General features: G+C 56.5%; 3 protein-coding genes across 4 annotated transcripts in view; 1 reads left to right on the top strand and 2 right to left on the bottom strand.

Annotated features, from left to right (window-relative positions):
• Positions 1 to 12,579, top strand: part of SELENOI (selenoprotein I) — a 35,396-nt gene extending 22,817 nt beyond the window's left edge. The window contains exons 6-10 of one of the 2 annotated variants that reach the window (XM_030468806.1): positions 508 to 616; positions 2,039 to 2,087; positions 3,139 to 3,319; positions 5,685 to 5,867; positions 8,834 to 12,579. In XM_030468806.1, the coding sequence (XP_030324666.1) occupies positions 508 to 616; positions 2,039 to 2,087; positions 3,139 to 3,319; positions 5,685 to 5,867; positions 8,834 to 8,950 (639 nt within the window). In that variant the 3' untranslated portion in view covers positions 8,951 to 12,579. The remainder of the gene's footprint in view (positions 1 to 507; positions 617 to 2,038; positions 2,088 to 3,138; positions 3,320 to 5,684; positions 5,868 to 8,833) is intronic. The other variant, XM_030468807.1, reaches the window with a different exon arrangement.
• A 1,239-nt stretch (positions 12,580 to 13,818) lies between these two features.
• On the bottom strand, positions 13,819 to 19,839 carry LOC103537658 (interferon-induced very large GTPase 1-like). The gene is given in 4 exon segments (XM_030468818.1): positions 13,819 to 14,428; positions 14,430 to 18,412; positions 19,177 to 19,298; positions 19,710 to 19,839. Coding segments are annotated over 4 exon segments (4,506 nt in total). The 3' UTR covers positions 13,819 to 14,157.
• Positions 19,840 to 22,391: 2,552 nt separating this feature from the next.
• On the bottom strand, positions 22,392 to 24,239 carry LOC115600368 (protein aveugle-like). The gene is made up of 4 exons (XM_030468817.1): positions 24,201 to 24,239; positions 23,925 to 23,977; positions 23,495 to 23,581; positions 22,392 to 22,727 (listed from the first exon to the last, which is right to left on the bottom strand). The coding sequence occupies exons 3-4, from the start codon at positions 23,552 to 23,554 to the stop codon at positions 22,392 to 22,394; spliced, it is 396 nt and encodes a 131-aa protein (XP_030324677.1). The 5' UTR covers positions 23,555 to 23,581; positions 23,925 to 23,977; positions 24,201 to 24,239.
• Positions 24,240 to 24,783: the final 544 nt, after the last annotated feature.

Raw genomic sequence — 24,783 nt, 5'->3', positions numbered from 1 at the left:
CAAAAGTTCCTCTTGTCCCATCCCTTCTTCCTTGGGAGCAGAGCCCGACCCCCCCTGGCTCCAACCTCCTCTCAGGGGCTTGCAGAGAGCCACAAGGTCTCCCCTCAGCCTCCTCTGCTCCAGGATCAGCACCCACAGCTCCCTCAGATGCTCCTCACAACTTCTCCACACCCTTCTCCATCTTCTCCAGCCCCTTCCCCAGCTCTCTTGTCCTCTCTCACCAGCACATCACCAGTTCCAGCTGTAGGACATCTTTGCTCCTGCAGTGAGGAGCAGCTCCTGGTTGTGTTTTTCTCAACACCTACTCCAGTTATTACATCTGGTCTCATAACATGGGATGTTTGTGGTTTTGTTTTTATTATTTTTTCTCCTTCCTGCTGGTGGGAAGATGTGAACATCAGGTAGCTCAGAGCACACAGAGCTGCCTTCCCCTGCAGCTGGCAGTGGGTGCTGCCAGACCTGCCTGGCTGGTTCCTCACCCCTTCTTTCTCCTCTGCTCTCTTCCAGACCATTTCAATTGTCTACATAGTGACAGCCATTGTGGGAGTTGAGGCCTGGTATGCACCTTTCCTGTTTAATTTCTTATATAGAGACCTATTCACTGCAATGATTATTGGTAAGAAGCTCCATGTTGAAGCCTGTCTTTTAAACTCCACCTTTTCACTGCACCCCATGTCTCAATTACATGGTCCTGCTGTTCTGTTGGCCTCCCTGGGAGCTCCTCTGGGCTGTTCTGGAAGCAAATAATGGAGGGGGTTCTTGCAGCCTCTGCTTTCCCAGCAGTTCAAAGTTTTGTTTTCTTCTCCTTGGTCACTTTGGAGGAGTTAACTCTGCTCTGCCTGGCTCTGAGCAAGGGAACAGAGCACTGTGTGTAGCCCAAAATCAGTGCAATTCCAGCCAAACCCCAGCCTTTCTCTCCAGGGGTCCCTCAGAACAAGCCACCACAAAAGGGGGGGAATATATCAGGTGAAGCTTAGCCAGGCAGAGCTGTCTGTGCTTCCTGTGCCTTATTCAGAAGTTCCAGTTTTCATTTTTCTGAGTCCCTGTCCCTCCCTTTAGGGCTCCCTGGGAACTGCTCAGTTTCAGGTCATTCTGTCTCCAACCCAGTGCTTGCACCTCACTTAACCTGAGCTTTGCTTTGGCAGCTGTGGGACTGACTGCACAGGTGAATAACTAATGCACAGATAAATAACTAATGCACCTTTCCCATGTGGAGACTGGAGCAGGATGTCTCCCTGGCCTGGCTTTCTGCACTGGGTTATTAAAATCAGGGATATTTACAGCTCTGCCAAAACAACCTCCTGCTGGATGGACATGGAAGGAGTTGGGAGAGACTCTCAGCAGCCTGAGTGATGTTCCCCACTGAGGTCTCAGTGTCTTCAGAGTTATTTAGACTCTGTCTCATTTGTCAAGTTAAATAACAAAAGGTTTTGGGGTTGTTGTTGGGTTTTTTTGTTTTGTTTTGTTTTGCACAATGAGAACTCAGACTCTTTGCTCACAGTGGGAGAAGCAGCAAATGGGCTCTGTGAGGAAGCCTGGAAGCTGCACAGCCCTGTTACTCCTGGAGTCAGAACTTGCCTCATGTCTCATTAAGGGCAGTGTTATAATTAAACTCCACAACTCTTTATAAAAAAGAAGCCCAACAGCAGGCTGCTTAGTGCAGCCTCTTCGAGCTGAGACATCTTTTCATCTCTGGCAGACCTGGCTGTAATTACAGCTCTGGGAGCAGAGTTAGGAGCACCTACTCCTCAGTGTGCTCAGGTATTCTTGGGTGCAACCCCAGAGCTGCCTGTGTTGCACCCAACACTGTCAGAGTGGTTCCAAAGAATGTTTATCAGTATGGTGATAGGTGCTGTATGAATATAAATATAAATATAAATATAAATATAAATATAAATATAAATATAAATATAAATATAAATATAAATATAAATATAAACATACATAAAACCAGCAGAGCTCACCCAGCTGCCCTCTCTGGGCTGCAGGTGATGGTCTCCCTCAGGCCTGGGCAGTAATGGGGCTCTCTCTCTTCCAGCTTGTGCCCTCACTGTGACGCTGCCCATGAGCCTCTATAACTTCTACAAGTGAGTGTCTGTGTCCTGGGGTCCCCTCCCTGCACCAGAACCTTTGCAAGAGCCCCCAGAGCCTCTTAGAACTTGAGTTCTTCAGGAGTCCCAGAGTGGGTTTGGTTGGGAAAGACCTTGGTGGTGATGGAGTCCAACCCTTCCCCAGCACCCCTGCCCCATGTCCCTCATCCCCACATCCTCAGGGGTTGCTCTGAAACCCCTCCAGGCATGATGGGGACTCCAGCCCTGCCCTGGGCAGCCTGGGCCAGGCCCTGACAACCCTTTCCAGGCAGAAATTCTTCCCCAGCTCCAACCTAAACCTCCCCTGGCACAACTTGAGGTGTGCCAAAAGTTCCTCTTGTCCCATCCCTTCTTCCTTGGGAGCAGAGCCCGACCTCCCCTGGCTCCAACCTCCTCTCAGGGGGTTGCAGAGAGCCACAAGGTCTCCCCTCAGCCTCCTCTGCTCCAGGATCAGCACCCACAGCTCCCTCAGATGCTCCTCAGGAGACTTGAGCTCCAGACCCTTCCCCTTCCCCAGCTCTGTTGTTTTTAGATGACTGTTACCAGACTCTGACACACCAGTGTCCCAGTTTGCAGGGTGCACTGGGAGGACTGGGCTGGCAGGGTCCTGCAGAAGGGCTCTCAGCTTCCTCAGGTTGGTCCTGTTGGTGCCAACCCAGAAAGGCAGATGACCAAGTGCCTCTGTGCTTCTGGGGTCTGGGGGTTTAGGGGTTTGGGGTACCAGTGCAGGTGTGCACACTCCTCCTCTGACCATGGGTGACTGACATCAGCACTTCTGAGGAGCAGAAAGGCCCAGGAGGTCTTGGTGCCCTCTCCTGAAGGCAGGGACCACCAGGTATTTCTTCAAATCCTAGAACAGTTTGGGTGGGAAGGGACCCCTAAAGCTCCCCCAGTCCCAGCCCTGCAGTATCAGGGACACCCTCACCCAGATCAGGGTGCTCAGAGCCTCCTCAAGCCTCACCTTGAACATCTCCAGGGATGAGGCCCCAAACACCTCCCTGGGCACCCTTTGGTTCCAGGTATTTTCATTTTTTCCCTTCCCTTTCAGGGCCTATAAAAATAACACCTTGAAGCACCACTCTCTGTATGAGATCATGCTGCCACTGGTATCCCCAGTGCTGCTGTTCCTGCTCAGCACCACTTGGATCTTCATGTCCCCAACAGACATCTTGGAGGTTCATCCCAGGCTCTTCTATTTCATGGTTGGAACAGCCTTTGCTAACATTTCTGTAAGTGCCTTTTGCTCTCTGCTCCACTTGATCCCTGGGGAGTGTAAAGTCTGGGACACGTGGGAGGTAGGAAGAGAAGGAGCTGCTTAGATATGAGGAAAGAAGGAACACAGAATGATGGAATTGTTGTTGGAAAAGACCTCGGAGGTGATGGAGTCCAACCCTTCCCCCAGCCCTGCCCCATGTCCCTCATCCCCACATCCCCAGGGCTTGCTCTGAAACCCCTCCAGGCATGATGGGGACTCCAGCCCTGCCCTGGGCAGCCTGGGCCAGGCCCTGACAACCCTTTCCAGGCAGAAATTCTTCCCCAGCTCCAACCTAAACCTCCCCTGGCACAACTTGAGGTGTGCCAAAAGTTCCTCTTGTCCCATCCCTTCTTCCTTGGGAGCAGAGCCCGACCCCCCCTGGCTCCAACCTCCTCTCAGGGGCTTGCAGAGAGCCACAAGGTCTCCCCTCAGCCTCCTCTGCTCCAGAGTAGTTGGTGGAATGATTAATTTTTTTAATTATTAATTTAGCAGCATTTCTATTTTCCTGTGATTTTAAGAGCAAACAGGGAAGTAGGCAGAGCTTGGGGGTCTGTGTTCTTGTGCTGCATCTCACTCTGGAGACACTGAGAATTACTTCCACTGAGTGTGGTTTTGCACACACATCCACCCTCTCTTGGTAGTAGCAAAGTGCTAACAAACACTAATGCCTGATTTTTGGGGGATGAACTAAAGATGGGAGACTGAGGATTTTGTCAAAATCCAATTTAGGTGCATTTTGCATTTTTGTTTTGAGACCTGAACAAAGGTGCCTGTGATCCTCATCTCAGGCATGTGGTTGTGCCATGGGTCACAGAATCATGGAAATTCCACAGGGTTTGGGTTGGAAGGACCTTAAAGATCATCAAGGTCCAACCCCTGCCATGATCAGGGCCCCCTCCCCCAGCCCAGGGTGCTCCAAGCCCCATCCAACCTGGGCTGAGACACTGCCAGGGATGGGGCAGCCACAGCTTCCTTGGGCAACCTGGACACCCAGGGGCTCAGCACCCTCACCCCAAGGAATTCCTCCCTCACATCTCATCCCCAGCTCCCCTCTCCCAGCTCCAAACCCTTCCCCCTTCTCCTAGCCCACTCCAGCCCAGCCAGGACATCACCTTATTCCAGGCCACCACTAACCCATGTCCCACACCTGAGAATCACAGAATGCTCATGGCTGGAAAGGACCTTGGAGATCACCAAGTCCAACCAAACCATTTCTCCCTCCCTCCTTCTCTCCCTGCCCAAGATCTCCTCTCCATCTCCCCTCTCCCAGCTGCAAACCCTTCCCCCTCGCAGGCTCCCATCCCTCCAGGCCCTTGTCCCCAGTCCCTCCCCAGCTTTCCTGGAGCCCCTTCAGGCACTGGAAGGTGCTCTAAGGTCTCCCCGGTGCAGCCTTCTCTTCTCCAGCCTCAACACCCCCAACTCTCTCAGCCTGGCTCCAGAGCAGAGCTGCTCCAGCCCTCCCAGCAGCTCCAGAACCTCTGGAGTGGCTCCAGCAGGGTCCAGCTGCTCACACTGCTGCTTGGCAGATGACACTGGTACAGCTCAGTCAGGTCAAGGGACCTTCTTTAACTTTTAAAGATGCCCTTGATGGACATTTCCATATCACCTGCCTGCCCTGCAGGGCTTTGCTCTCTGTGTCCCATGGGGATTTTAACACAAGGAAGGATCCCAAGGGTGAAGCCTGGGTTCAGCTGTGTGGGGGTGGCTGTGATGGGTGGGACTGTCCCAGCTCAGCTCTGGGCTTGCAGAAAACAACTCTGCAACTTGGGAAGTTATGGAGAGGGGTATGTTAATTCAGTGTTGGGATAATTCCTCTGGAATCCCTGTGCACCAGTCTCTCAATTAGGCTTTTGTTCTGCACACTGAGGTGTTACATATTCATCAGGTTTCACAACCCCCCTGTGCATATGCATCACCTACTTCTCCTTCATATTCCAATGACACCCCAGAGGTCATTCCCATCATCTGCTCCCTCCTGTGCCTGCCTTGTGTCTCCTGGTGCTGGTCGTGGGGATGAAGTAAACATGAAGCAAAGGTTTTTCTCTGGGTAAACTCTTCACCTCTTCCTCTCCAGGCATGTGCATTTCTGCAGTCCCCAGCCAAGCCCATAACGTGTTCTGTTTCTTAGCTCCAGGTCACTGTAGTTACCAGTTTAGCACTGATAGATTTCCCCTGGTGGTGACTACCTAACCAGCTTCTTAGCTTTAACAGAGACAAGCATTCTGTGATAGCTTCTGTCAGGTCCCTGTGAGGCCTGGACAATTGCAGGCATTTTATATGAACCCTTAGATGAAGAGTGGGTGCTGGGTGCAGCTCTGACTCCCTCTCCCTTCCTGCAGTGCCAGCTGATTGTCTGTCAGATGAGCAGCACCCGGTGCCAGCCCCTCAACTGGATGCTGCTTCCCATTGCTGCTGTGCTGCTCCTGGTGGTGTCAGGCTTGGTGCCCAACAGTGAGACTCTGCTGCTCCACCTCCTGACTGCTCTGCTCACCCTGGCACACATCCACTACGGGGTGGTGGTGGTAGGTGAACTGTCTGCTCTGAGCAAGGGCTTCCCAGAGTCCTGGGAAGGGGGTGGGTTTGTCATGGTTTGGCTTTGGGAGGGCTGAGGCTCTCTTGGTGTTGCCTCTTCTGGGCTCCAGGTTGTCTTCTGCTTCAGGGAACTGAGAGTCCCAGGCTGGGCTGCGTGGGAAGAGACCACAAAGACCACCCAAGCCCCCTGCCATGGGCAGGGACCCCTCCCCCAGCCCAGGGTGCTCCAAGCCCCATCCAACCTTCAACACTGCCAGGGATGAGGCAGCCACAGCTTTCTTGGGCAACCTGAAAGCTGTGGCTGCCCCATCCCTGGCAGTGTTGGGGCTCTCACCACCCTCATCCTAAACAATTTCTTCCTTCTGTCTCCTCTCCATCTCCCCTCTTCCAGTTTAGAACCCTCAGCCCTCAGCCCATCACTCCAAGCTCTTGCCCAAGGTCCCTCCCCATCTTTCTCAGAAGTCCCCTTAAAGTATTGAAACTGGTGCTTGTGTTCTGCTGGTTTTTGGAGCTGAAAGCCAGGAATGTCCCTGTGAACACCTGGGAGCACCAGGCTCTCACAGAATCATAGAACAGATTGGGTGGGAAGGGACCCCTAAAGCTCCCCCAGTCCCAGCCCTGCAGTATCAGGGACACCCTCACCCAGATCAGGGTGCTCAGAGCCTCCTCAAGCCTCACCTTGAACATCTCCAGGGATGAGGCCCCAAACACCTCCCTGGGCAACCCCTGAGCTCCACTGCCCTCATGGGACACAGCTTGTTCCTCACACCCAATCTGAATTTCTCCTCCTGCTTGTGAGGATGCAAAACTTGAGCTGTCCCATGGGTTTGGAACAAAGCTGAGGTGTTGTGCCAGGGGCTGTCCTACCAGGGCTGATGGAATCTCATGCATCTCATGCTGTGTTGTGACTCCCCCTGGCAGGGGTTGCAGCTTGGGGAGCAGGGTGGGTGCCCCACAGCCTGGGGTGCTGGGAGGAAGGGTGGCTCCAGCAGGGCAGCAGATGCTGTGTCCACACCCAGGTCAGGAGTGCTTAATTGGGGAATTTTCATGGGAAAAGTGAGACTGCTGTTGGTGTTACTTTGGGTGATGGGTTTGATCTCTGGCCTCTCTGACATGCTCTGTGCTGGAGGCACTGGGAGAGCCAGGATGGAGAGGAGATATCCCTGCCAGGGCACATGGGGACACTGCAGCTGCAAGGGTGTGGAGAGCTCCAGGGGACACTTTCCTCCTGTGCTCTTCAGCCAGCTCACCCTGATTCCTGAGTCTGGATTGAGAGAGAAAACAAACTCAGAGACCACATCCTGTTAGAAACACCCCAGGAAGCTGCTGAGGAACGAGGGTGAGGGACAGTGATGTCCCCTGTGTCTGCTGCCACCCTCCTTGGGAAGCTCTGATGTGGAGTCTCCAGTCTGAACTGGAATTACACCCAAGAAGCTTGACTTTCCAATTAGTGCAATAAGCCTGTGCAGGAGGGATTTGGGTGGATAAGGAGCTTCAATAAATTGGGGCTGGGAGGTGCAGCTGGAGATGGGGCTGAGCAGGCAGTGTAATCCCAGCTGGACCAGCCCTGCCCTCATCTTCTCCCTCTTCTGCTCCCCTAAGCTTGTGTTCTTACTCCCCCTCTTTCCATGGCTCCATCTGTGCAGTCTCCTCTTCAGGATAAAAGGAAACTTTGAGCTGAAGAGCCTTTTTGAGTCTCCACAGCTGGGCCACCATCCCACACTGCTTCTCAATTTGGGAGCTGAAGATGAGGAGCAAAGTCTCTGCCCAGCTCAGCCCCTGGGGCTGCTCAGCACCCCTGCTTCTGGCTCTGCAGTGATGGCTCCAGGGCTCAGTGCCACAACCACCCCTCCAGCCTGAGCCCTGCCTGACAGATGGGTTCCTGCTCTGCCTCTCAGTCCTCTCTGGTTTCCTCATGTCCTTTAAAGAGGCAGCAAAACCTTCTCCCAAAGCCTGGTGAAAAAGGGGGCTGAGTGTCCCAGACCTGGGGCTGAGCTCCTCTGCTCTGTAACCCCCCTGTGTCCTTGTGGTCACTGCCATGGAGCTTGAATTGTGAATCCCAGACTGGCTTGGGTGGGAAGAGACCTTAAAAGTCACCTAATTCCACAGGTTTTGGGTTGGAAGGACCTTAAAGATCATCAAGGTCCAACCCCTGCCATGGTCAGGGCCCCCTCCCCCAGCCCAGGGTGCTCCAAGCCCCATCCAACCTGGGCTGAGACACTGCCAGGGATGGGGCAGCCACAGCTTCCTTGGGCAACCTGGGCAACCAGGGGCTCAGCACCCTCACCCCAAGCAATTCCTCCCTCACATCTCATCCCCAGCTCCCCTCTCCCAGCTCCAAACCCTTCCCCCTTCTCCTAGCCCACTCCAGCCCAGCCAGGACATCACCTTATTCCAGGCCACCACTAACCCATGTCCCACACCTGAGAATCACAGAATGCTCATGGCTGGAAAGGACCTTGGAGATCACCAAGTCCAACCAAACCATTTCTCCCTCCCTCCCTCCCTGCCCAAGATCTCCTCTCCATCTCCCCTCTCCCAGCTGCAAACCCTTCCCCCTCGCAGGCTCCCATCCCTCCAGGCCCTTGTCCCAAGTCCCTCCCAGCTTTCCTGGAGCCCCTTCAGGCACTGGAAGGTGCTCTAAGGTCTCCCCGGTGCAGCCTTCTCTTCTCCAGCCTCAACACCCCCAAGTCTCTCAGCCTGGCTCCAGAGCAGAGCTGCTCCAGCCCTCCCAGCAGCATTTTCAGGTGGTGCAGGCAGGGTGAGCACAACCTGGCTGTCCCACACACACAAAGCAGAACCCGTGGTCCAGACCTTCAGGGTGGGGTGGGGTGGGAGAGGGTTCAGGAAGGTGCTGGGGGGTTTGCTGGCTTTCCAGACCCTGTTGTTCTGCCTGCTTCCTTTCTCCCCTCTCTGAGCCTGCCTGACCTGGTGCTGTTCTCTGCCTTGTCCCCAGGTGAGCCAGCTCAGCAGGCACTTCAACATCCGGCCCTTCTCCCTGAAGAAGCCCACCCCGGACTGACTAGGAGCAGAGGAGGAGCAGAGGGGGCTGCGGGCTGGGGCAGATCTGTAAATAACAATAACTGCTGCAAAAATCCCTGTAAATAACCTCCCACCATCCCCACGGATCTAAACCTTCCCTCTGGAGAAGACATCGGGACAAAGCCCGCAGGGGACCCGGTGCAGCCGGGGCAGGGCTGGTGCTGGGCAGCCCCCCCTGCTCCTGGAGGAGTGCAAGCTTGTGGTTTTGGGGTGAAACTGGTGGGCTTGTGGGTCATGTTACTGTAGATTGAGACCAGCTGAATGTTCCCCGGGGCAACCTCAGGCTCCAGCTCTTGCTCAGGTGAAGCTGGTGGGGATGGGAATGGCTTTACCCGAGCAAAGCATCTTGAGCTGTCACCCAATCCCAGTGGAAAGGCTGGTAGGGACAGGGGGGAGTTTCTTCTCTCTCCCTGATCTGCTGGACAGCCTTTCCCTGGGCTGGTACGTAGGGAGCAGGAGGTGACAGCCCTCCCACGTTCTGTCCTGCCTTCCTGCACTCAGTTTGGGCAAAGACTTGCACCATTTTTTTTTTTTTTTTCAAGAGTGAAAAACAAAGCCCAACAACACACAAACCTTCTAATAATATCATACTTGAGGAGCTTAGAAAATCAGGGTTCAGTTTCCTGTTACAAGTGGGTAAAGCAGCTTCTGCTGTGCTATGGGGACCTGGGACCACATCTCAACCACGTTCCACACAGCCTGGGTGTGTTCCCTGCCCAGGAGTGGGCTCTGGGCTCCCCAGGGCAGCAGAAAGTGGCTTCCCCCATCCTGCCTGACCCCCCTCAGCCTGCCAGGGCTGCTCCAGCCCAGCTCTGCTGGGTCCTTGCATGCAGCCCAGGCTCAGCCCTTCCCCATCCCCAGCAGCCAACAAACCCACTGCTTGGTGCTGCTCTGGTTCTTGGTGTGCACCTTCAGGAAGCTCACAGACATGTGTGTGTGCCTGTGTCTGGTCCAAATATCCCTTTTCCTTTCAAAAAGCCCAGCCTCCTCGAGGGCTTGCATGTCTCATCCAGGGATGTATTTTGTTTACTGTCCGTTTGGGAAAGCCTCATGTTTGCATTGGTTGATTTTTATCTTTCGTTTTGTTTTCATGATTGGAGTTTCAGAGTGGGGTGGTGAAGCCTGAATGCTGATTTCCTTTTCTGGTTCACTTCTGTTTAATGGATGAGCTGTGCTTGAATGAAGAGTGCAGCTAAAAGCCAGGCTCTGGAAAGGCTGCATCCGGAAGCCAACAAGCACAAGCAGATTCTGCAGGTGGAAGTTTTATTTTTAAATTACCATGGGAACAAAACTCACTTACACCCTCACTGCTGATCCAGGTGGGTTCCTTGAAGCTGGGTCACAACCTTGAAGGGAAACCTTCCAGTGTGTAGCTACTATTTAAAGCTTTCTTTTTATTTTGCTTCTCTTTTTTTTTTTTAATTTTTTTTTTAATTTTGCTTTTTTGTTGTCGTTTTGGTTTGGGTTTTTTTTCTTTGTAAATTGGAATTCTTCTTGTGCAGAGACATTGAAACCCTGAGCCCAGCTCATGGTACACCCTGGCAGGAGCCAGCTGGGAGGGGTCTTCCTTGTGTCTGCATGGCTGCCACAAGAGGGTGGCTGATTTGGGGAGAAAAAAAAGGGTTTTCCAGTTGAATAAAGTAGCTTGCTCCTATATCTATATTCTGCTGACCTTGTACAGAAAACAAACAAGCAAAAAAAAAAACCCCAAGCAACCCAAGCCTGGGCGAGCTGGGCTGTGCTTGAGTTTCTGACTTGCTGCCAGAAGTTGATCTTAAATCTTAGGCTGTCCTTTTGTGTTGGTAACACTCTGTCTGTCTGTCTGTCTGTCTGTCTGCTGTCTCAGCTAGCCATGGGCTTCCCCAAAGCCTGGAACCCTCCTTGTGAAGTTGGGAGCATGTGGAAGCAGGGCTTCCCCTCTCCAACCCTGCCAGAGAGTTGTGCTGCAGGAGAAAGGTGACCCTAAGGAAAAAAAACAAAACCACAAAACCCCACAACTGGAAGAGCTTCCTCCCTGCACAGGCTTTAGCTCTGGAGAGTCCTGGGTTTTTGGTGCCTTAAATTATTGCACCTTGAAGCTAGAAAAATAATCTCCAAATCAGTGCTGGAGCATAGGCTGGCGTGGCACCAGTGCCACGGGGAAGGGTGAGGAGGGAGCAGGGCTGAGCTGGGGGATGCTGTGAGGCTGTTCCCCCCTCGAGCTGCTGCAGAGATGGGTTGGGTTGGGTTTGGTTTTTCATTTGAGGTGTTAGAAATGATTTCTGCTCCCAGATCCTGGGCAGGGAGGAGAAACAAAACAAACCATCTCACCCTGCTGGGGTGCAGCATGCTGAGGAACAAACTGCTGATGAGAATAAATTTAATTTCATCTTGGGAATAAATGTTCTCCTTCCTCACTGAGAGCATCTGGGGGTGGTTGGTCCCTGGGATGGGCTGGGTGGACTCAGTCCTGGTGGTGGGAGGCTGGGCAGCTCATGTCTGGGACAGTGTTCATCATTTCTTCATTACTGATGGGCCCACGGAGTTGGTGAGCAGGGTCTGAGGCTTCCCTGCAGCTGCTTTGCACATTTTATCTCCATGCAGAGAGAAAGGAAAAAAAAAACCAACCAAACCAAGCTGTTGAGGGAGGGGCAGAGACCTTGAAGACCCCCTGGAGGTGTTGGTGTCCTGGCTTGGGCCCCGGGCAGGTCCTGGTGTGTTGGGAGGAGGTGACCAACTACTGCTCTGATGGAGGAGTTTGTGGGAGCCTGGGGACCCCCCAGCCATAGCTGAGCCTTTTCCATCTCGTTCCTCCTCTCCTCACCACCAACCCCCTGCTCCTGGTGGCTTTGGCAGAGCCAGAGAACAGAATGCTGGAAGTGGGGAACGTGATTGGGGCTCCTTGAACAGAGCTGGGAGCAGGTTGGAGTCTGAGCTCTCCTGAGCTCCGTCAGCTCAGTCCTAGCAAAGCCCTTCAGCTCTGCTGACACCCCTGGCACGTCCCTGGAGAAGCTTTTTGGAGACCAGCTCAGATCTTTTTACTTTTGTGTGCTGACAAACTGAGCTGGGGTCACCTCAGCTGAAGGCAAAGCTCTGCCAGGGGGGTTCTGTTTCCCTCCAAAACCTGCAGGAGCTTCCCTGGAGCAGCCTTCTGTCCCCTTCTGTCCCCTTCTGTCCCCTTCTCTCCACTTCTGTCCCCTTCTGTCCCTTTCTGTCCCCTTCTCTCCACTTCTCTCCACTTCTGTCCCTTTCTGTCCCCTCTTCTCCACGTCTACCTCGCTCTGCTGTGTCAAAGCAGTGGCTGAGGGGACGTGGAGGCTGCTCCTGGGGGGACCTGGTGACAACGGGTGCTACACTGACCTCTCTGCCTCTGGAAAAGGTCCCTGGTAGTTTGTAGAAGACCCTTTTGCCTATCCAGCTGTGGCCAGACCCGAGCTGGAGGTCCCCAGGACAGACTCCAAGGAGATGGTTGGGATGTCCCTGCCCCAGGAGGATCTTGGTGAAATTTGCTGCTCGCCCTCCAGGGTGCTGTGGGTCTGAGAGTGGTACCTGGGGTGGCTTTGGCAGGAGCTGGTGCTGGGCTCCAGTTCTGCCCCGTTCCCCCCAGCAGCATCTCAGGCTGAGCTGCTTCTGTCCCTTGGGTTTTCAGGTGCAGCAGACACTGGTTTGGGTGCTGGTCCAGGTTGTGCTGGTGGCAGCTCCTCTGCAGGAGGAGGGTGGAGGTCCCCAGCCTGGTTTGGGCTGTGGTTTTGGCTCTGGTCTTCTGAGCCACTGGATCACTCTGTGACCCTGCACCTGAGGGCACAGCAGCACCAAACCCAACCCAGAGAGGTGTGGGAGCTGGAGCTTTGCAGACTCAACCCCTGCATCCAAGTGGTTTGGGAAACAATCCCAGCTCCCCAGCCTCCTGGTAGAAGAGCAGGGCAGGGATGAGCTCTCAACCCTTCAGAGCATCTCCCAAGAGCTGTGTCCATCTCCTCCTGGGCAGGGTGAGGAAGGAGTTGGTGCTTTCCTTCTAGAAACAAATCTGGAGGCACTGATGGGGCTCTGCAGCCTGATCTTGTCACCAACCTCTGGGCTGGAGACCTGGTGGTCTCCTGCTTCCTGGGGCTGTGGAACGATGCAGGGAAAGACACTTCTGGTGCTTGTGCTGGTGGGGGTTTGGTTCCATCCCTTCCCTGAGGAGCGGCCTGGGGATGCTCTGCCAGCCCTCCCCATGGGTCTGCTTCCCCCAGAACCTGGAGCAGCCTGGCCCTGAGGGGTTGTCCTGGCCCTGAGGGGTGGTCCTGGCACTGCAGGGTAGTCCTGGCAGGGCCACCATCCCAGGGACCCCTTTGTCCCTTCACTGGTGTCCTGTGGCAGGGAATTGAGGCACTGCAGTGGGTTTGACTTCCAGGCTGTTCAATGCTATTACTGAAATATTTATTGTGTTTCAACCAAACTATGAGAAGTTCACTCAACAATAAAATTTTCCAAGCCTTTTAAAGGTCTCTGTCCCCTTTTTTGGGGGGGATGGGGAGTAGCTCTGCTTGGGGTGGAAAAAAGCTCCTGTAGTGTCACCTGCACAGGAATCCCCCTTGAGATGGAGAGGAGATCTTGGGCAGGGAGGGAGGAATTGCTTGGGGTGAGGGTGCTGAGCCCCTGGTTGCCCGGGTTGCCCAAGGAAGCTGTGGCTGCCCCATCCCTGGAACCAACCCGGGTTGGATGGGGCTTGGAGCACCCTGGGGTTGGGCAGAGGTGTTGTTGGAACCAGATGAGCTTTAAGGTCCCTTCCCACCCATCCCACAGGGGATTCTGTGCTGGTTTCACTCAACCCCCTCCCTCCTCCTGGGCTCCTGGCCTCCTTCAACCCAGCTCATCCCAACCACACCAGGATGAGAAGGAGAAGGCTGAGGCCGGGTGTCCCCAGGGGTGTGGTGGCAGCAGTGTGACCGTGGTGACCACGTCAGGATTTAGGTTCTGTCCTGGGGAAGCCTCTGTCCATCACCAGGAGCTCTGGGTGCTAAGCAGGGTGATCCTCTCCTGATCCCTGTGCACAAGAGGTAAGCGGCTCTGGGTGGCTGCAGACCCCGGGCAGGAGACCACAGACACCAGATTTAGCCTGGGATTGGGGAAGAACGTCCTTGGAAACCCCTCCCTGGCTTCCTGCAAGGACTGAGTGGAGCCATGACCCTCTGGGGTCACAGAGCAGGGATGAGGAGGGAAGGGAACAAGGGAGGCGGCACAGGGCTGAAGGGAGAGGAACAGACTGGTGGGAGCTCAGGGTGCCCCTGGGGAGATGTCCCAGGGCAGAAAGTGATGATTCTCCTCCAGAAGTTCCTGGGGAACTTGGGAGAGTGGCTGGGAATTTAGTGAGGCTGCACCCCCAATCCTGGGGTCAGTTCTGGGCCTCTCAGGAGCAGAAGGAGATGGAGGGGCTGGAGAGTGTCCAGAGAAGGGAATGGAGCTCTTGAAATCTGGGACATCATCTTGCATGCTCTCAGCTATCCTCAGAGCTGTCTTGTAGATCTCCTGGTCAAGAGCTGGGACAACCTTGGCAGGAAATCTGGAAGCACCTAAAGAAATCTTCTCTCTTGCTCTCCAGGTAGACAGTTGGATTGTTTGCTCTCTCGAACGCCGCGTGCATGTCTTTAAACCTTCCTGCTGCCATGCTGCACAGGAACAGAGATAAATCGATCTTGTAATCTTTGTTAAAAGTGTATCTTGCAGTGCTCGGGACAGAGCTCATGCCCGTCTTGACCTCATTTAGTATTTCATGAATGAAACTCCTACTGAAATCCCTTTTCTCCTTTTCCTTCCTATCAATGTTTGCCTTCACACGCTCTATGACGCTCTGGGTGATGCTGGTGATTGTGTTTCCCTCTGCAGCATCCAGATCATTGTAGCCCACTGATTTCTTTAAACTCCTCCAACCTCTCTCAAGCATGGAGTTGGGCTTTTTCACAGCAATGTGTCTCTCCAAGTCAACAGCAAACGCTTTGTGGCGGGGGAATTCCCGGATCCGCTCGAGGAAGTTGGGCTCCTTAAAGTGCTCCAGAAGGACATCTTCTATTTCCACATCGATATCCACCTTTTCCAGAGGGGAGGCAGTGGAGGAGACTTCAGCAATCCAGAGTGCCCAGAGGGAAAGAAAGTTGTCTCTCAGCTGTTTTTCACTTAGGCTCTGGCCTTTCAGCTGCAGAGCCAACTGCCTGCTCCTTTTCAGGAGCTCGTCTTCGTATTTGGACTTCCTTTCATCCAGTTTACACTGGTTCTTCCTCAGCTCAATGAGATTCTCACACTTCTTTCGGGTTTCAGAAAGAAGAGAGGCTTTCAGTTCTTTCAGCTTCAGCTCCATGCTTTTTCTCCACTGGATCAGGATCTCATGGTCCTTGTCTTCACTGAAATACTTTTCCATGTCCTTGTCGATGGCATCGCTTTTCCCCCGCACCAGCTGCTCAAGGTCGCCCAAGGTGACCTTCTGCAACTCCCCGTTCTGAATCTTATTGGTCAGCTTCATTTGCAAGTCCAAGATGTGACTCCTCAGCTGCCAGCTCCAGTGACTGAAGGCGGCCTCCAGGTTATTGTATGCGGCAATCTCCAGGGAGTTCTTGAAGCTGAAGATGAAGTTCTCGTTCCGCAGAGCATTCCAGAGGTCGCTGATTCGGACTTTCAAGCCGGAGAGCCTCAAGACGCTGCCCTGCGACTCCTTCTTGGCAGCTTGGAGGATTTTGCTCTTCAGTTCCTGGACGTTCTGGCTGTAGGTGGGGTTGGGTGGTGCCATTGGGGGGTTTCCTTCCCAGAGGTGAGCAAAGTAGTGAACGTGGGTGTTGACATCGAAGCGGATGACCTCGCTGAAGCTGCGGACGTCACAGAACTCCTGCTGGGCAGCTATCACAGTCATTTCATCCAGCTTTTGCTGCAGACGTCTTCGTCCTTCCATGTTCTGCTCCTTGGCGGTGATTTCTCCCACGTTCTGGTGCACAAAGAGGCAGCTCGGAGAGAGGTTCACTTGCCTCATCCTCAGAAAAGCCTGCACAGCAATCTGCAGGACGTCCTGCATTTCGGAAGGGTTCTCTCCAAAGATGTTGATCAGGGTCACGTTGCCGATGCCGATGACAAAGGTGGCCAGCTCGTTGTCGTGGTGAAAGGACTGTTTATTGGCCATCTCGATGGCCCGAAGTCCCTCCGTGTCGACCACCAGCATGTAGTCAAAGTCCAGATCCCGCTGCAGTTTCTCCTCCAGCCTGATCAGCTGCATGAAGGCTCCCCGGGTGCATCTCCCCGCGCTGACGTTAAACTGCAGACCAAACATGGCGTTCAGCAGGGTTGACTTCCCCGTGCTCTGGATGCCCAGCACAGAAAGAACAAAGACTCGTTTGTCCCCCAGCTTCTCAATTAATCTCTCAAAGATGGCTCCCACCCATCGCAGAGGCACGTAGGAAGCGTCCCCGTCCATCAGCTCCACGGGGTACCCTGAGAGCATCAGATCAGCTGCAATTTCGGGGAGTTTGACAACACATTTACTCTCGGAGTCCATGGATTCCACAGCTTCATAAATCTGCCCGACCTCTCTCAGAATGTGCTCCAGGCCGATGGAGGAGTTGTTGATTTCCTCCGAGAGCTGATCCAGCTCGCTCACCAACAGGTCCTTCAGGCTGCTCTTTTCACCGCTTTTCTTCATTGCCAGGATCTCAGACCAGAGCTGGTGATACTGTCTCTTCAGCTGGTCGAGGCGATCGGAGGACAGGTCGTCTGTGAAGACCTTCATCCACTGCAGGAAGTATTTCTTGGTGTCTGCTGGCTGGGACTGGAGAAAGCTGAGGATGGATCTCATCAGGGGGTTGAGGGGGAACGCTTTCTCTCGTTGCTGTCTCCTTATTGCCAGCTTCTGAGCTTCAATTTGGCTCCGGTGATGCTCGATGCTCCTGTTCCTCTTTTCCTGCAGCCGAGTGAGCTCTTTGTCCTTTTTGCACCACGAGTACCAGAGTTTGCCTTGAAGCGGCAGCAGGTGGGACTTGATCTCAGCCAACTTCTCTCTCTTGAGCAGCTCCACCAGCGCCTTTGCCTCCTCTTTAGCTGTCACACAAGCCTCCGTGTCTTCGTCGACCAAGAAGCCGTGCTCGCGAGCTTTCTCCGTGCAAGCGTCGAGGCTGAGAACGGTGCTGGAGCCTTCCAGGAGATCCCTGATGGTTTTTGTCAGCTCAGCCATTAATTCCGCTTCGTTCCTGTTCTTGACAGCGATCCTGAGGATTTGGCTGGATCTGCCAGCTGCCACCTTCTCTTTCTCCGTGAAAAGACAAACCAAAGGCCTCTGCGACTGCCACAGCTCCTCTAGAATTTTCTTCCCTTTCGGGTCGCTCTGGCTGGACTCGGACAGGAAAACCACGTTCACCGCCGAGATCTCCCGTAGGAAGCGCATCTGCTTCTCGTGCTCCCTGGCGTCTCCGCGCAGGTTACAGAAGGCGACGCAGCGGTCAAAGCTGTCGTCGTCGCTGCCCCGGGGACAGTACCAGGAGATCTCCACCAGCCCTTTCATCAGCAAGCAGTCTCTGGTGCTGCTCTTGCAATGTCGGTGGAAAAAAGTGTCGTGCTTCTGTTTGCTCAGGAGAGCGTTGAGGATCTGAGACTTGGAAGAGCTGGGAGAGCTGCCGATGCGTGTGAAGGACACGATGGGCGTCTCTGCCTGGCAAATGAGTTTGTTGTTGTAACTCTTGGTTTGGGCCCCCTTTGCCGACTTCTCGGCCCCTTTCCAGCTCTTCTTAATCTGGCTGAGGGACCAGAGGGGAAATTCGATCTGGGAGGTGCAGGGGTTGGGTACCAGGAGGGGCAGAGCGAACTGGCAGAACGCGAGCTTCATCGTCATGTACGGCCTCATGAAATCGTCCGCGCAATGGAAAAGGGCCATCTGGATGTCCATGGGGTGCACGTGACTCTCCCCGCTGGCAGAGTCGGGGGCCTCCTCCTCCAGATCATTGAAAAGCTCCTCAAAGTCACCCGAGAATCGGCGCTCCTGCTTGGGGGGGGTCGGCACGGGCGCGCGTCCCGGGTCGCTCTCGTCCTTGCACGTCAGGTACCTCACCCGGTAATCCACGGTTAAAAGCTTCTGCAGGAAGAAAAGGGGCAGCTCGTGGTCCCTGCTGGGCTGGCCGTCACGTAAAGATGTGCTGCAGATGATGTGGAAAGCTTCTGTCCCCATTTTCCTTGGGTAGGCACCTTCTAGGCCGAGGCGCTTGAGCAAGCGGAGGAACTCTTGGTTTGCGACGGCTTCGTTGGCTTTGGAGTCGCTGGCCCCTGACTTGGCTTTGGGCTGACCCGAAGGCTCCCTGGCTCGGAAAGTCTCTTCCATGTCCTTGATTATACTTTGTCTCTTCAGATCCTCACACGTCTTCTCCACGTGCCCGCTGATGAAGGAATTCAAGTCACTTCCCAGCATCTCCCAGTCTTGCAGCCCACGGTGCGCCGAGGCTGAGGTGAGAAATCCTTTGGCGTGTCTGTGTTGTTCCTGGGACACACACTCAGCTTCAGAGTTGAACTTACAAATGGGAAATCAAAAGAAACATCCATTGCCATGAGCGTCTGCCATTGCTAGACTGCTTTGGGTGGGAAGGGACCTCAAAGCCCCCCCAGTGCCCCCCCTGCCATGGTCAGGGACCCCTCCCCCAGCCCAGGGTGCTCCAAGCCCCATCCAACCTGGGCTGAGACACTGCCAGGGATGGGGCAGCCACAGCTTCCTTGGGCAACCTGGGCAACCAGGGGCTCAGCACCCTCACCCCAAGCAATTCCTCCCTCACATCTCATCCCCAGCTCCCCTCTCCCAGCTCCAAACCCTTCCCCCTTCTCCTAGCCCACTCCAGCCCAGCCAGGACATCACCTTATTCCAGGCCACCACTAACCCATGTCCCACACCTGAGAATCACAGAATGCTCATGGCTGGAAAGGACCTTGGAGATCACCAAGTCCAACCAAACCATTTCTGCCTCCCTCCCTCCCTGCCCAAGATCTCCTCTCCATCTCCCCTCTCCCAGCTGCAAACCCTTCCCCCTCGCAGGCTCCCATCCCTCCAGGCCCTTGTCCCAAGTCCCTCCCCAGCTTTCCTGGAGCCCCTTCAGGCACTGGAAGGTGCTCGGGGGTCTTGGCCCTTGTTGAGCTTCTCCTTCCCCCCCAGCCCAGCTCCTGGGGGCTGCTCTCCATCCGGTCTCAGCAAAGGGGAAACCCAGGAAATCAGAAGCAGGAGACCAAGCAGATCCCTGCTCTGTGCTGACCCCCCAGCCCCAGAGCTCATCCCCAAGGTCCTACCTTCTCCTCCAGCAGCTCCAGACTGGGCTCAGCCCAGCTCAGTCCCTCTCTGATGAAGTCCCCGAGTCCCCCCCTGATGACAGGCAGGAGCTCAGCTGCCTTCCTGGAAATCAGGACTTGCTCTGCCCAGAGGGTGAAAGTGAAACTGAGGAGCTGCAGGCAGGGCTGGGGCTGAGCCAGCACCTCCCCAGGCATCAGCAGCTCTCAGGGAATCCACACCAGGATCCCAAACCCGCTGGGGTGGCTTCTTGCCAGCTCCCCCAGGCACAGTTTTGAAGCCAGCTTGGGCAGCCAGGGGCTCAGCACCCTCAAGTTAAAGAATTTCTCCTTCCCTCCCTCCCTGCCCAAGATCTCCTCTCCATCTCCCCTCTCCCAGCTGCAAACCCTTCCCCCTCGCAGGCTCCCATCCCTCCAGGCCCTTGTCCCAAGTCCCTCCCCAGCTTTCCTGGAGCCTTTCAGGCACTGGAAGGGGCTCTAAGGGGTTCTCTCCACCCTTCCCCCCAGCCTGTGCTGATAGTGGGGGTTGCCCTGACCCAGGTGCAGGAACCTCCCCTTGGCCTCGTTGGATCTCAGGAGGTCCCCATGGGTCCCCTTCTCCAGCTTCTCCAGGTCCCTGTCTCTTCCCTCAGAGCTCCCAACCTTCTCCTCAGGGCTGCTCTCCATCCCTCCATGGGGCTGTGGGGCAGGATGGCCCCTGCCCCCTCTCTCTGCCTTCTCCTGCCTGGCCAGGGCAGCTCCCAGCTCCCCAGAGCCCCCTGGCCAGCTCTGGGATGCTCTGGTGAGGTGGGACCTTGGGGACAGGGGACAGGGGGGTGGTCCTGGTGTCCAGGGCTCTGTAGGGTTCCCTCACACACGGACGTGAAGCTTCAGCTCTGAACCTCCTTCCTTTATTCCACCTCACACAGCACCAAGTCCCTTCTGGAAGGTCCCTTCCAAGCCAAAGCAAACCCCTGGGGAGAAGCTCTGAGCCCCAAGCTCCACTCGAGGGGCTTTGAGCTCCTGGCTGGTTCCTGCTGGGATCTCTGCCCAAGTGGTGCCTCTTGGCAGCCTCCATCCTGGGGAGGGCTCTGGAGGATGAAGTTTGGAGCCCAGCAAAGAGAAGGAGTTTGTTGTGGGGGTGGAAACCCAGAGGAGCCTGGGCAGCACTGTGGGTTCCAGGGGCTGCTGAAACCCTCTCCAAGAAGAGCTCTGATTTCTGAGAAACAGCAACAGCTGAGCACGAGGGAGGAGCAAAACAATGGAATGAAAGTGGCCCCGTTCTGGGCCAAGAGCAGAGCTCAGGAGAGCAGAGAGCAAACTGCCCAAGGCCTCCTCTGTCAATAATTAACACAGTGATGGGGAGGGTGCTCATTAACACCATGGGGGCAGAGACCTACACATTTCTCCCTCCCCAAGATCTCCTTCCATCTCCCTTGCTGCAGCTGCAAACCCTTCCCCCTCATCCCAACCCTCCAGACCCTTCTCCAAAGTCCCTCATCCAATCCCCCCCTGCCAGGAAGCTCACAGTGAAACCCCCTGGGTCCCAATGGAACCAGGAAATCCTTTGGGATGGAGAAGAAGACCTTGAAGGTGATGGAGTCCAACCTTTCCCCAGCACCCCTGCCCCATGTCCCTCATCCCCACATCCCCAGGGCTTGCTCTGAAACCCCTCCAGGCATGATGGGGACTCCAGCCCTGCCCTGGGCAGCCTGGGCCAGGCCCTGACAACCCTTTCCAGGCAGAAATTCTTCCCCAGCTCCAACCTAAACCTCCCCTGGCACAACTTGAGGTGTGCCAAAAGTTCCTCTTGTCCCATCCCTTCTTCCTTGGGAGCAGAGCCCGACCCCCCCTGGCTCCAACCTCCTCTCAGGGGCTTGCAGAGAGCCACAAGGTCTCCCCTCAGCCTCCTCTGCTCCAGGATCAGCACCCACAGCTCCCTCAGATGCTCCTCACAACTTCTCCAGACCCTTCTCCATCTTCTCCAGCCCCTTCCCCAGCTCCATTCCCTTCTCTGGACACTCTCCAGCCCCTCCATCTCCTTCTGCTCCTGAGGGGCCCAGAACTGACCCCAGGACTGGGGGTGCAGCCTCAGCAGTGCCCAGCACATGGATGATCCCATGGATGTTGGGGACCTTCCTGACTTGTCCTTGGCTCCCTTCTTGCCACTTGGCCACCAGGTTGGGGCCAGGAAGAGCCAGGATCTGCTGGGTGCCCCAGGAGGGGACTGAAGGTGTGTGGAGGTGCTGGGGTGGGATGAGCTCTGGGAGCCCTGTGTCCTTCCCAGGAAGGGGTTTCTGGATGCCCAGCACCCTGCTCCATGCTGTGCTCTGCTCCTCCCCACCCAGGGGCAGCCATTGAGGGCCCCATCCTGCACCCCAAAGCCTCTGCCCCATGGATGGACACAGGGGGAGGTTCCTGTGCCCCATCCCTGGGGCTCAGCCCTTTTTCCAGCCTGGTTGCCACAGGAGCCCTGCAGGGCCCGTGTGCCCCAGCCCAGCTTGCCCAAGGCAGTCAGAGCCCTCGGGTGGCCACTCGGGTTGGGTGGCATCAGCGACAGCCACCTCCAAGGGGTGGCACCCCATGCCCGGTGGCCACCTCGCCTTGCTGGCTGGCACCACCATGTCTGGGCTCCTCCAGGGAACACACGGTGACCTCAGGGCTCCTCCAGGGGACACACGGTGACCTCAGGGCTTTGGGGGACACACGGTGACCTCGGGGCTTTGGGGGACACATGGTGACCTCGGGGCTCCTCCAGGGGACACACGGTGACCTCAGGGCTTTGGGGGACACATGGTGACCTCGGGGCTCTGGGGACACACGGTGCCCTTAGGGCTTTGGGGGACACACGGTGACCTCGGGGCTCCTCCAGGGGACACACGGTGACTTCAGGGCTTTGGGGGACACACGGTGACCTCGGGGCTCCTCCAGGGGACACACGGTGACTTCAGGGCTTTGGGGGACACACGGTGACCTCGGGGCTCCTCCAGGGGACACACGGTGACTTCAGGGCTTTGGGGGACACACGGTGACCTCGGGGCTCCTCCAGGGGACACACGGTGACTTCAGGGCTTTGGGGGACACACGGTGACCTCGGGGCTCCGGGGGACACACGGTGACCTCAGGGCTCCCTCCAGCCCCGCTCCTGCCTCCAGGGCTCGGTCCCAGCCGCTGCTCCCTCCTCTCCCGGTGCCACCTTCCCTCTGGCGGGTCCCGGGACATCCCTGGGGACACCATCTTCACTCTGGGGACAGAGGTGACGCTGAGCACCGCCCAGCCCGGGCGCCCACCGCCCCCCGTGTCCCCGGGCCGTGCGGGGATGGCTCACCCGCAGCGATGCTCAGCAGGTCCCGCAGCTCCTGCTGCAGCCGCAGCCTCAGGACGTCCCGCAGGAGGTCCCGGCGCCGGCCCCCCGGGGTCACCCCCATGCGCTGCAGGGTCCCCTCTGTCACCCGCAGCAGAACCCGGCCCGAAACGTGGTGGTCCCGGGCCACCTCCACCAGGTCCCCGGCCCAGCCACGGGCTGCCAGCCAGGACCCCACCTCTGCCACCGACCAGTGCCCCACCGGCCGCTGCTGGGGAGGAGGAGGAGGATGAGGATGATGAGAAGGAGGAGAATGATGATGAGGATGAGGAGGGTGGAAGAGGAGGTGGAGGAGGAGGTGGAGGAGGAGGAGGAGGAGGAGGAGGAGGAGGAGGAGGAGGAGGAGGAGGAGGAGGAGGAGGAGGAGGAGGAGGAGGAGGAGGAGGAGGAGGAGGAGGAGGAGGAGGAGAATTAGGAGGAAAAGGAAAAGGAAAAGGAAAAGGAAAAGGAAAAGGAAAAGGAAAAGGAAAAGGAAAAGGAAAAGGAAAAGGAAAAGGAAAAGGAAAAGGAAAAGGAAAAGGAAAAGGAAAAGGAAAAGGAAAAGGAGGAGGGGGGGAGGGAAAGAGAAGGAGGAGGAAGAAGAGAAGGAGGAGGAAGAAGAGAAGGAGGAGGACGGAGCTGGGATGTCCCCTTGTTCCCCAGCTTCACCCTGCAGCCCCATGGGAGCTATGGGGTGAGACTGTGAGACTCTGCACCATGCATCCCCCCTGCCCAGCACGAAGGTGACCCCTGGTGTCATCCCCCTACTGCTGCTGCTGGCTGCACCCATGAGGGTTCAGCCTCCACCCAGAGGGTCCCCCATCCTCCACCCTTGGGGGTCCCTATTCCTCCCCCCATGGATGTCTCCCAATCCCCACCCATGAGGTCCCCAAGCCTTCACCCATGGCTGTCCCCCATCCTCCACCCCTAGGGCTGTCCCAACACCCATCCCATTATCTGTGGGGTGTCTCCAGCCCCCCAGCCCCTGCCCACACTCACCTCAGTTGTTGGCCACTGCTCCAGAGGTTCCTCAGCCCCATCCCTCACCCAGGGGTCCATGCAGGCTCTGGGGACACCTCCAGTTCTCTACAAACGTGGGCTCATCACCCCATGTCCCACATCTCCCCCCTGGACCGGTCCCCCCGTGCCAAGTCCCCCCCATGGCAAAGCCCCCTCCCCAGCAGCATCCCTGCCCACCCCCACCCCACCTCCCCGGGGGGATGCAGGATGCAGGGGGGGTGGGGGGGTGGCCACCCCCATCCCGATGTCCCCAGACCCCAGCAGAAGTCAGGAGCTCCCAGCTCGTCCATCCCCAGTGCCACCTCCAGGAGCCCCAGGGTGGGGAGGAGGAGGAGAAGGGGAAGGGGGGGGAAGCGTTGGCATTGTCCAAACCCTCTCCCCCAGCCCCAAACCTCCCCCCTCCACACACCTCTGCCCCGACCCGGTGCCAGACACCGGGAGGAGGAAAGAATCCCGGGATGTCTGAGGTTGGAAAAGATCCTTAGAGATCACCCGAGAGCAAGCGCAAAACCTTTGCCCTGGCCCTGCCGGCACGGACACAGCCCCGGCTCCCCCCAGACACCATCCCGGGATGGAGGAGAGAGAGCCCTGGGCTCCATCTGCAGAGGAGCTGGAGAAGCTGCCCTGACAAATCTCCTCCACCCCCCAGCCCGATTCAGCCCAGCCCGATGGAGCCGGGACCCACCGGAGCAGCTCCGGGCGGTGCTGAGGATCCCGGGGAAGTCCGGGCAGGGCGGGTGGGAGGAACAGGAGGAGCCCCAAGGAGGAGACACATCCCATCCCAGGAGAGCTCCAGCCCTGCCCCACACAGCCTGGGGGAACCCAAACACCCCCTGCACCCAGAGGGCTGAAACCCACCCAAAGAACCATGGAGGGTGATGGGCCCGTGATGGGTCCTGGGGAGACCCACACACACCCAGAATACCCACCAAGGGGGCTCAGCCTGAGTGTGTGTGAGATGGAGCTACTGCACCCCAGCCTGGGTTGGGGGGAGGGACCTCAAAGCCCCCCCAGTGCCCCCCCTGCCATGGTCAGGGACCCCTCCCCCAGCCCAGGGTGCTCCAAGCCCCATCCACCCTGGGCTGAGACACTGCCAGGGATGGGGCAGCCACAGCTTCCTTGGGCAACCTGGGCAACCAGGGGCTCAGCACCCTCACCCCAAGCAATTCCTCCCTCACATCTCATCCCCAGCTCCCCTCTCCCAGCTCCAAACCCTTCCCCCTTCTCCTAGCCCACTCCAGCCCAGCCAGGACATCACCTATTCCGCC

The sequence above is a fragment of the Calypte anna genome, unplaced genomic scaffold (assembly GCF_003957555.1).
Source record: "Calypte anna isolate BGI_N300 unplaced genomic scaffold, bCalAnn1_v1.p scaffold_86_arrow_ctg1, whole genome shotgun sequence".
NCBI classification, from domain to species: Eukaryota; Metazoa; Chordata; class Aves; order Apodiformes; family Trochilidae; genus Calypte; species Calypte anna.
Note: the sequence above shows the minus strand (reverse complement) of the source record. Positions and strands in the feature narration are given on the sequence as shown.

Coding starts and splice junctions, on each gene's coding strand:
- LOC115600368 (XM_030468817.1), bottom strand. CDS start 23,554: ATGGACCCCTGGGTGAGGGATGGGGCTGAGGAACCTCTGGAGCAGTGG. Junction 22,728..23,494: donor AGCAGTGGCCAACAACTGAG/GTGAGTGTGGGC, acceptor CCTCCTCCCCAG/CAGCGGCCGGTGGGGCACTG.